The sequence below is a fragment of the Mesitornis unicolor genome, unplaced genomic scaffold (assembly GCF_000695765.1).
Source record: "Mesitornis unicolor isolate BGI_N332 unplaced genomic scaffold, ASM69576v1 scaffold23979, whole genome shotgun sequence".
Lineage (NCBI taxonomy): Eukaryota > Metazoa > Chordata > Aves > Mesitornithiformes > Mesitornithidae > Mesitornis > Mesitornis unicolor.
In genome coordinates this window covers 26,068-37,377 of record NW_010209653.1, presented here as the reverse complement: position 1 = coordinate 37,377, position 11,310 = coordinate 26,068, and the positions used below count along the sequence as shown (strand labels likewise).

General features: G+C 51.3%; 1 protein-coding gene across 1 annotated transcript in view; it reads left to right on the top strand.

The window, feature by feature from the left end:
- The window catches only part of CLUH (clustered mitochondria (cluA/CLU1) homolog), a 26,040-nt gene extending 20,379 nt beyond the window's left edge, over window positions 1–5,661 (top strand). The window contains 8 exon segments of the mRNA XM_010192926.1: window positions 277–416; window positions 506–586; window positions 1,191–1,316; window positions 1,826–1,947; window positions 2,995–3,088; window positions 3,723–3,857; window positions 4,600–4,673; window positions 5,075–5,661. Of these exon segments, the coding sequence (XP_010191228.1) occupies window positions 277–416; window positions 506–586; window positions 1,191–1,316; window positions 1,826–1,947; window positions 2,995–3,088; window positions 3,723–3,857; window positions 4,600–4,673; window positions 5,075–5,243 (941 nt within the window). The 3' untranslated portion in view covers window positions 5,244–5,661.
- Window positions 5,662–11,310: the final 5,649 nt, after the last annotated feature.

Sequence of the window (11,310 nt, the reverse complement as noted above, 5' to 3'; positions counted from 1 at the left end):
AGCGGGGTCCGTGTGGCGTGGCCCGCTGGCCTCCAGCAGACGCCCACGCACCCCGTCTGGGGAGAGAATCGAGGTTTCCAGGAGCACCAGAACACTCCTGAAGTTACCAGCGATGAACAAGGGTGGATGCAGGGCAGCAGTTTCCTTTGCTGAGGTTTTAGTCCTCACACCAGGCTCCGTGCCCCACTGCTGTTTTCACTTCCTGGGCAGCACACTTCTGCAGTGGCGTTCGGGGTTATTTAACGTGCGCACGGACGTGAGTATCACTTTTTTCAGGTTTCTTGAAGGAGGGCTGCGAGCTCATCAACGAAGCCTTAAACCTGTTCAACAATGTGTATGGTGCTATGCATGTGGAAATCTGTGCCTGCCTGAGGCTGCTGGCTCGGCTCAACTACATCATGGGAGATTATTCCGAGGTAGGCAGGGCTCTGCTCCGTCCTCCCCTTCCTCTTCATCAAGTGCACGGCCCTGTGTGACTTGCTCTTGCGTCCTCCGTTCTCTTCAGGCCTTAAGTAATCAGCAGAAAGCGGTGCTAATGAGCGAGAGGGTCCTGGGTATTGAGCATCCCAACACCATTCAAGAATATGTGAGTACAGGCTGCTGGGGAGCAGCAGCACCTTGTGTCCACCTGAATTTGTCTGTGTCCAGAAAACAGTTGCTGTTCTCCTCCCCTCTGCAACGTTCTTCCCAGAGCCCTCACTTTCATGGTCAGTTTTGTATCTGGTGGTTCTGTAAACCGAATCCTTACGCGTTTGCATTATAGGCATCCTGCATGGATGGTATTGGTCCTACCTAGTTTAAATCTGGGGCCTTTGTTGAATGTTTGTTTATATTCATTAATTCTGATGGCTTTGCCCTGGGCTTCTGTCAAAGATGAAGAAAGAATCCCCCAAAAGCGCCATCAGAAAACCATATAAATACAGGTCAATTTTGATACATCCCTGAGGTGCACAAGAGAAACTGCAGTGAAACACACGAGCTTCCTTGGTGCTGTGCTTTACCCGATACCGCAGCGGGGCTGTAGATCAACCACCGGGCTTGGACTTTTCCGAGTTGTTGAAATCCTTTTTAACCATAGAGGAAGACTTTTTATTTGTGTGCAGCTGAGGAAAGGACCAGAAAGGAGAGACTGGTTCGCTTTAGAGCAGTAAGTGCAAGCCATTGATGCTGGGTTACGCCTTTTGTTGCAGATGCACCTCGCTTTGTACTGCTTTGCAAACAGCCAACTGTCCACAGCACTGAACCTGCTGTACCGTGCACGCTACCTCATGCTGTTGGTATTTGGGGAGGATCACCCAGAAATGGCACTCTTGGATGTAAGTAATCTTTTAGAGCCTTCAGGTTTCTAATCTCCAGGAAACCTCTTGGCCTTTAGAACGCCAATGTTTAGTGCTGGCTGTTTAAATAAACATTTAGGCTCTGCTCCTTCCTCCCGGGGTTACCACCAGTTGCCAGCAGAAGAAGGGGAGAGGAGGGAGCTTGGCCCTTAGCTGAGAGGGGCAGCCTGTGTGGCTGGTGCTCTCCCTGGGACGCTGGGGATGTGGGTTTGGGCACCTGTGATCATTGAGCGGGTTCCTTAATTCAGCCTGATCTTAGTGCCCTTGCACAAATGGAGAGAGCTCCTTCTCTCTCCTTTGGCGGGTCTGGACTGAGCCCCCACGGGGCAGAATGGGCTCCTGCCACATTTTACGGCTGTGGAGATGTCTGTGGGGGAGCGGTGGCTGCTCCAGCCTTTTCGGCAGGGAATACCCGTGTGGTTTTGGTGTTTACGAAGCAATAAATGCGTAGTTTGATTTCTGAACACCTACCTGACCTCTTTGCGCAGAACAACATCGGCCTGGTGCTCCACGGGGTTATGGAGTACGACCTGGCCCTGCGGTTCCTGGAGAACGCGCTGGCCATCAGCTCCAAGTACCACGGCTCCAAGTCCCTGAAGGTTGCGCTGAGGTGAGGGGGAGCTGGGCTGGGTCGTGGTGCTGGCACAGCGTGCGTTCACTGTGCGCTCCCACGGGAGGGACCCGTCCAGCTGTGAGCAGGGATCCTCCTACACTGGAGATGTGGTGTGGCTCCAGCTGCCGCGCTCCTTGGGGTCAAGGTGCAGCATCTAAGTTTGTTGACTGGAAAGACAGAGACCCCTTGCTCTTTACATTAATTGTGGGATCTGCTCTAGTGCTGGTTGCCCCAAAAATCTCAGGACGACCTTGGTCCTTGCGTGCTCTCGGTAGCAAAACGTACGTGGCAAGTGAAGGTTGGCGAGCAAGGCTAATGTAATTATGCTGGGAGACTGGGATGATACGTAAACACTCGTATTTAATTGCTTCAGCCCTCAGGGAGCTGTCTTTGAGAGGCGTATAATTTGCTTTTGTCCTTTACTGTAAAGCCTCGTATTTGAATAAAATACGGAGTGGTTTCCCTGCATTTCCAAAGAGCTGAGAGTGGTCGGCACCTTTAGGATCTGCTCTTCAGTGCTGTGAGCACTGTCCTTGAAGGCAGACCTGGCTCCTCATCAGCCACGCAGTGCCCCACTGCTAATTACTGCTACCACATTGCAACCCATCTGTTCTTCATCAGGGTGAAAATAAATCTTATTAAGCACCCACAAGAGCCTGATCTGTTTTCCAGCAGTTGATGGATATGTGTTCTGCAGAAAGCATCTCGCCTTCCCTGGGTAGCGCTGGGATGCTTGATGAGATTCAGCACCTCCCACAGAGCAATGCTGCCAAAACCAGGATCTGTTTCATTGCAGAAGCACTGAGGAAGCCAAGTCCAGGTCAGCTCTCCCAGCTGGAGAGAGCCCGGGTGATGGGGGCCCAGCTCTGTCACTGGTTTGCTGCTTGTTTCTGTGCTGGAGGAGTCTTACTCTTGGCTGTGAATAATTAATTCATTCACACCTTTGCTTTCCAAGAAACAAAAAGACCCTTTTTGAAAGGTAAGGGTTACGGCTGCTGTGTTTCCTCCTTGTGGAGTCACCTTTAAACCTTTTCCTTCCCTCAGCCACCACTTGGTAGCCCGAGTGTACGAGAGCAAGGCAGAATTCCGGTCGGCGCTGCAGCACGAGAAGGAGGGGTACACCATCTACAAGAACCAGGTGAGGAGCGTGTGCGCCGCCGGGCCAGAGACGAGCGGCAGCGCTGGAACCAGGGAGGCCTGGGCGGGCGCCAAGGAATCGTCGTAGGGCCTGGGCAGAGCTGCTGCCCTGCACAACCGACTGCATTCTACAACAGAAGCCTTGGAGTGGCCTTCTTGCAAGTCTGCTCGTGCTGTACCCCCATCACTGGACAGAAACTTGTGGTGGTGGCATGGCCCTGTGCTGGGGCAGAGCAGTGAGAGCTGCTCTGTTCTCTCTGATTTTTGCACCGTCTCCAGCCCAGGCTGGTGCTGAGCTGTGCTGTGGGCAGTGCCTTCTGCTCGCAGCCCGTGCTCGGTGAAGCGTCTGCCTCGGCCCGGCTCTGTCTGAACACGCCTGGGCTGACTCAGTGCCGTGGCTCTGGCTGAAGGCACGGCCGGGCACGGGGAACGCACTGAGACGTGCTCCTACTTGAGGGAAGCGTGCAGTGGTGAATAAGGCTCCTAGAAGAATTGTTTGTTTTTGAATGCCAAGGCAGGTGAAAGCCAGCTCTGATGAGTTTCTGTAGCCATGCTGAGCCAGCAGAGACCAGGAGCGCACCCTGGTTTGGGTCCTGGTCCAATGTGTAATGTACCTCTTTCACTTTTCTGGTTAGCTCGGAGAACACCACGAAAAGACCAAAGAGAGCTCTGAGTACTTGAAATACCTGACTCAGCAAGCAGTCGCTCTTCAACGCACAATGAACGAGATTTACAAGAACGGCTCCAATGCAAACATCATGCCCCTTAAGGTAACCTGTGCAGTCAGAGCAGGCGACAGCGCTTGCCGTGAAGGCAGAGATCTGTGCGCAGCAGCTCCCGAAGGACACATCCGTGTGTGTGTGTGCAGGAGGCGGCAGTGGCTGTGCAGCTGCAGAGGCTCAGACACAGCCCCGTGTCACCAGTGCAGACTGGACACTTGTCCCCTCTGCTGCTGAACGCAGCGGTTCTGGACTCCGGCTCCTCCTGAGCTCGGGTGGTCAAGCGCAGCTGCTGTGGGGCAGGGACCAGGGAAGGGTCAGGAGGCGCTGGGCAGCTCCAGCCTGGGCCACCCACACAAACCTGCCCCTCTGCTGACTCACGGCTGTGGGCTGGTTGCTCAACCCAGAAGTGCTCTGGTTTCCTCATCCTCATGAACGCTGTTGTCATTCCCGGGTGCTTTGTTCTCCTTCCAGCGATTCTGCGGCGTGGGGAGGCCGGGCAGCAGAGCGCAGTGTTGGGGGGGGCCCTGCCTTGCCTGGCACAGGGGCAGATTGATCCCTCTTGAGCCAGGTCCAAGTGACCAGGGGCCTCCAGATGCCGCTTTTCAGCTGCTGGGTATAAAGAGGTAGAAGACAGAAATTATGCCACCTTACAGCTCCTAGAGTGTCATATGAGGCCTTGCTTTTTCTCAGCTGTTGGTAAACAGTGTCTGGACTTGCTTAGGAGCTCTGAGTTGTTCTGTCTCAGTTTTCACTTGAAAAGGGTTTGTTTTTTTCTCCTCTTGTGCTGCAGTTCACAGCCCCCAGCATGGCCAGTGTCCTGGAGCAGCTCAACATTATCAATGGAATTCTCTTCATTCCACTAAGGTAGGGTGACCCCTCTGGTACCTGTGGAATCAGATGATTGTCTTTTCTGTGTAATCTTTGTTCCCGAGATGGGATAAATGCAGTGGAAAAGGAGACCTGAGCTGAGGTTGTGTTCTTGCAGGGCTGTAAATAATCTCTGGTGGTAGAAATGGACCAGGAGCAGCTGAGGCTGCCTGGCCCTGGCCCAGTGGGCACTGATGGGCCACGTCCTGGTGCCCCTCATTTCAAAACTGAGCAGTGGCCGTGCTCCAGCATCGCTGAGCCGCAGGCCCTGGGCCCAGCAGGAGCAGGGCAGGGACTGGGGGCACTTCTGATTTTGTTGACCGTCACCTTGTCCCTGTGCTTCACGCCCTTCCCAGAGCCAGTCTAACCCGTGCGACCCTTCCTGGTTTCCCCTTTAGCCAAAAAGACTTGGAGAACCTTAAAGCAGAGGTGCAGCGACGCCAGCAGCTCCAGGAAAGCCTAAAAAGTGGCGAACAGCTGGACCCAGAGGACAAAGCTGTGGAGGAGAAAGAGGCCGAGCCAAGCATGCCTTCTGCCAAGATCCCCCTAACACAGAGCTCTGCTTAATGTGTACCTCGCTTAAACAAAACAAAAATCTAAACCACCCTTTTCTGAACCTGACCCAGGGCCTCGGACTCCCCTGGAGCAGCTCCTCCTTTTTGACAATGTTATTGCACTGGTACAGTTAATACACAATGCAAAGAACTAATCTGAGAAATGTAGTGTGTCTGCCTGAGCTTGTTCTGCCACGCGGAGGGGAAGGTGGCCCGGATGCAGCGCGTACAAAGCCCGTCCTCGGGGAGCGCGGCCGCGGCTGTGGAGCCCGTGTGTGTGTGTCGGTGTCGTGTGTGTGCGCGGCCGTCGGTGGCTTCTGCTCTGTACATACGAATTCCAAATGAACCGTCTCCAGGTATGTGACATTTCTCAGGTCATTTTTATGTTGACTAAGGACACTGCTTTGCTAAACCAGTACAAAACCGGCCCCGTCCACTGCTCAGCATTCTTGTAAAACGTGGATCCCAAGCCAAAAGCTTGATTTCCCCCAGTCACACCCCAGTCTGTCCCCAGGTGAGCACCACAGCCATATTTGTAGCTCTCTGTGATGACTGACGCCTGTAACGCGCGTATGCGGGGGAATGTACAGCGTTTTCTACATCAGGATATAGCCATTGGATTCCTTTAACCATTTTTTCTACTTTTCGTTGGCAGTTTGGCAAATCAGTGGGGGTTTTGTAACATTCACATTCTAATTTTAAAAGTAAAGATATAGATATATAGATATATATATAGAGATATATATATATATGATACTCACAGTTCCACCTCTCTGCTCTGCTCGCAGCTGAGTAACTTGAGATACTGTATCCAAAGAGTGAGGGCTTGATGTTTAAAAAGGTGATGTTTAAACAAGCGCACAAATCTCTATTGCAGTGGAAACCCCAGTGCTTGGGAGCGATTGGCAACGAAGACTTCACAGGGAATTGGGACCCTGTTCAAAGGGGGAATTGGGGGAGGAAGGGGCAGGAGTGGGGCCCTGGTCCCGTTTGCAGCAGCAGCTGCACCCAGTGCTGCGGGAGCTCAACAGGAGGACACTGCCCCGGGCAGGAATCGGGAGTCTCCCGTACCCTGACATTGCTGGGGTTTGGGGAGTGGGGGGAGTCAAGTGAAATCTCAAAGTTCCCTAGCACTGAAACCTTCGGCCAAGATCTTCTGCATTGTTTTTCTTTGCACACCGATTGAGATTGGTGCCAGGGGAGGTCCCATTGCTGGCAATGGACATTACTGACGTGGTGCCACTGAATGTCACCCCCTTGTCCCGTGGTGGCCATCAGTGCCGAGTGCCGCTCCCCTGGCCGCTGCGGGATGCCGACAGAGGTGAATGTCATTTTTGAGGGTGCTGCCCCAGGCACCCCATCCCGTCCCGTCCCTTGCATTGTGGACAGTGCCCTGTGCTAATTCCCGTTGCTTTTACTGACCCTCTGGAGAAAAGTGCTGTCCTGTGCTCTGTACCGCGTTCCCTGCACAGCATCGCAGGCGTCTGTAACTGGGGAGGGAGCCGCCTCCGCGCTGAGAGGTGACAAAGCAGGAGGAGTCTTCACTGCAAAAGAACTTGCTCCTAGTAGAAAAATTCTGAAATTCCTGGAAAGCAATCAATAAATGACTACAGTGCATCTTTCCTACAAGATTTTTCTTTTACTAGTGTCTTTCCATCCATTAAAAGCTTTTTAAACTATTTTAGGTACTTTATTTATTGGATACGGGTGTCCCCTGGCTCACTGCCCCCAGTGATGCTCGAGGCTGGTGTGTGTGCACACGGGGTGGTTTCACTGCACAGGACCAAAAGCTCTTGGTCCATTTTGGACCCTTTTCCTTGAACAAAGTGCCCCTGTGGGCCAAGGAACCAGCCTCAAAACTCTGATAAAACAGGGACTGCAGGCACTGCCCTCGGGCAGCAGCGGCTGCAGAGCCACCTTGGTGCAAGGACCAGGAGCTGCTGCTCCATCGCGCGTGGGGAAGGGGGCACAGGCACCCGAATTCTGCAACCCCTGAACTGAAGCTGAAGGATGCAGATCCCAGCTATGAGGCCATGCAGCTTGAGTGCCATCAGTAGCAGTTAAATAACCATGTCTGAGTAGTAAGCCTGCTCAGCTGAGTCTGTTCTATGCCCACCACTGACCACAATTCCTGTACATCTGATTGCTTTTCATACTAACTCATCTGTAGAAAAAGGTTTTAGCACATCAGTGCTGCATCAAACTGGAAACAACTGGTGGAAACCTCTCATTCACTGAGAGCGCTTTCAGTGAGGTGCACCCGGCCTCAAGTCACCAAGTCGGAGAGAGGAAAACCACTTCAACTACACCGATTTCTCTTGGCACCTCACACTTTGGTATCCCTCACAGCTTCCTTTCGCCAAGCTCACTTGTCTGCAAACCTACAGGGCCTTCCCTTTCAGCCCAACACCGTCTTGTGCCACCCCTTCGCTCAGCCAGGCCTGGCCAAGTCCCGGCACGGCCCAAAATTCAGGTGTTTGTCCCACATGAGTCAGTCTCCCCCAAGGCCCAGCCCAGCTCTGCTCCTGCTCCATCACACCCTGCGGGAGGCTGGTGCAGGACGCTGGGGCAGCTCCGTCCCATTTTCCCCACATCGTGGTTGAGGTCCTGCGCTGCGGCTCGCTGAGCCCTGCACTCACAGCAATTCAGGCCACACCGCAGTAAAAGCGACTGAAACCACACCATGGCCACACCACTTCAGGACCCGTCCGCTGCCTCCTCAGCCCCCAGCCACTCACCCAGGCCCGCAGCAGCTCCCACGCCAAGCCACGGAGGCCTCGCCGCAGCCTTCAGCACCGATGGCTCTGGGTACTGGGGAAAGAAATGGCCAAAAGTGGTTCCTGGGGCCGCTGGAAATCAACAGTCAGGGGTGAGGGGGAAAAACCTGACCACTGACAAAAAACCCCCAAACTGTAACACAAAATGAGCAAACCCAGCTCCCAGTGCTGCCCCCCTGCACACACAGACCCCACCACACACCCCAGTCCCACCACACACCCCAGGTGCACCCCATGGCTGAGCCCCCCCATAAACACATTTCTACAAAACTTCACCACATCAGCCACTAAAACCTCCAGCTCGGCTCCTGGTAACCCATCACCCTAAAAATCCCTCACATCTCCATGGAGCACAGTTTAAACCAAGCTTCTACAAAAGAAAAAGCAGGGGTGGAGCAACATCCGAAGGGTGAAACACCAGCAGCTTTTTTCAAAATAGTTTTAATTCTTGCATCCAAGGAAACAAAAACACATCTAGTTTTATATGCATTTAATAGTTTACCAATTGGTACAATAAGATTTTTTTTAATATGCAGAAAACATGAATAAATTTTGTTTTACACAGTCTGAGAGCAACAAATCTTACTGTAAAACACAGAGCAGTATTATATACATTCCTTACTGATGTCTCTCTTTCTAAACGGTGTCAATAGCTTCAGTTAACTCCTACAGCCTGGGAACTGTTTTCTCCAATTGCAACCTCTAACATCGCTCTTACGAAAGATCTGACGTTTGCCTTCATGCCAATGTCAGGATCAACTCCTACAGGTGAAGGTTTTGCTAAATTCTCTGCAGAACGAACAGGGGAGCCCGAGGGATGGGCAGGACAAGGAAGCAGCTACGGACATGACACAGTGGAAGGAAAAAAGGCCAATAAAATCCAGTTGTGACTTGTAAATCCACCTCGCCCCTCCCCACTCCAGCACCTCCGTCCCTACCACTTAATGCACCGGATTCTTGGTATCGGCTTCTTAAATACACTGGACTTTATGTACAGCCAGACAGCAAAGAACTCACTCTAAGTGCAGTTTTCCTTCCCTCAACTCAGCATTTTTTTAATACTCAAATCATTAAAAGGATTATCAAGCCACCACTGTCTACAAAAACAAAGAATAATCTTCTCTTTTAAATAGCTTTCCCGCGAGCCCAAAGCTATTCACGGGTGCTGCGCTGGGGCCGCTCACGAGGAGGAGTGGGTGCTGAGCTCCACAGCCCTCCACAACTCGCTAGCAACTAGGATTTTTTTTTTCTTTTTCTTTTTCTCTTTAATTAGTGCCCCGGGCACATCATTGGTCACACCACACACAGAAGCAGGACGGCTTTTTTTAAATCTTCTAAAGTGCGAGATGCTAGAAAACATCGACTCCCAGATCGTGCCTAAACCACAATAAACACTGCGCTTTTCCGAACGCGCCGAAGACCTGGGCACGTCACCCTCGCGTGGCACTGGGATGTGTCTGGTTTGGAGCCAGCCTGTATTGCCCGTCTGCTACCACGCTCTACACACAGCTATGTTTTAAGAGATGCCAATTTTAGTACAGAAGCGACAAAGCAGCAGTGAACCTCTTCAACCCTCGTAACAACGTCATTTTGCCATGCACACCAGTAACCTCCTTACTGCACTTGTCAGCACAGGAAAGGCACGGGACCAGCTGACAGAAAACACTGCAAACAGAGGGGATTCAACACGGTGGAAAAATCAACGGTGACGGAGCGACACCGCGGGAACCCTCAACACCCAGCGCTCCTGTCTGACCAGGGCTTCCACTGCTGCTCCACCCAGCACACCCCTGGGGGTACTCACTGCTTCCCGCAGGAGGAGGCTGAAGTACTCAGCGCTTCACAGGGGCCATTCAGTGCTGCTTACACGCCTCGAGTTGTCTGTCCTCAAACAGCTGCACGCTAAGGGGAAAAAACGCAGTAGACAGCTTCCACTTAATAGGTACCTTTAATTTCTCATTCATGTTTATGAATTATGTACACGAGCGTGGTTTACTTCATACTTAAATAAGGTTTTCAGGTCCTATCAGGAATTAAACAGATGTATTACTTTACAGCTGCAGATGCACTGAGGAATTTTAAGATGCACTACTTGTGTATCTGGAATTCTCGAATAGGACAAAAAGCAGCAAATTCTTCCAGTCCAAGCAGCTAACAAACAAAAAATACTTTATTTGTGCATGCTTAATTGCAGAAACACACACTGAAAAGTACAGAAACCACTGGATTTAAGAGATCAGCCTGAACTTTAGCCGGGCTCCAACCCCCCATCAAGGCTCCGTGTCCCCCCGCCCGGATCCAGCCCCAGATCCACCTCCTTCGCAGAGCGGATGCGTGACAGCGACTGCGGCACCGACCCCGCACCCCTCGGCGCCTCCAGCCGCCCCCGTGCTGGCCAAGGGCTCTGGTTTTAAAAGGGACAGTTTTAAAAGCCATGAATTAAACAAAATGAATAAAATACAGCTCAAATGCACCTGTTAAAACATCAGACTGGTACTTCATCATACTGGAAATTTTAAAGTGGATTTTTTAAAAGACCTGGTTAGTCTGATAAGTATTGTAATTTTTAGTTACCTACAGTGGAATTTGTCACCAAAATGCTGATTAAAATATTAATTTATAATACTTTCATTCACTTCGGATCAAAATATGTAACTTTAGGGATATGCAAATTAAAAATTGTATACACCAAAAACATCAATACCAATAACCAAGCCGGGCCAGTTTTGCTGATGGGGTTTGGCTGTTTCTAAATGTTTACTTGACAGCATCACAGATGGACTTTGTTTTGTTGATGGCGTTTTGGTTTCCTTTTAGAAGCCCATATCAATCTGTACCTGCCATTACAATCTGATTCTCAAGTTATGTAGTGCTTTCTTTAAAGCATTTCAACACTGCATCCCAAGGTGTTTCTCGATATGCAGAGCACAGGATGTTACTGGAGCCACGTTGTCCTGCCAAGGTAAGCACAACCGCATTGTCAAAAGGGTTTCCAAGGAGGCACTAAAGAACAAACCTCTGCACAGGTGAGCAGGGACGCGCACCCCGACACTGCTGGTGCCGGGAGCTCCTGTCCCAGCAGACACAAGCAGCGAGGTGCCATGGCAGTCACCTGGAGACTCGGCTCTACTGCGAATCTCTAAGTTCTAGAGGATGGACAACTCCTCCTGGAAGTTTGTCTAGCGTTTAAAAAAAACAAACCCAAACAAAAACCCCACTTAAACTGAAGTTTAACAGCACAGCTTAACCATCGAATGACCAAATAAAAAATAAATACATTTATCACATCAGCTGCTACTAAGA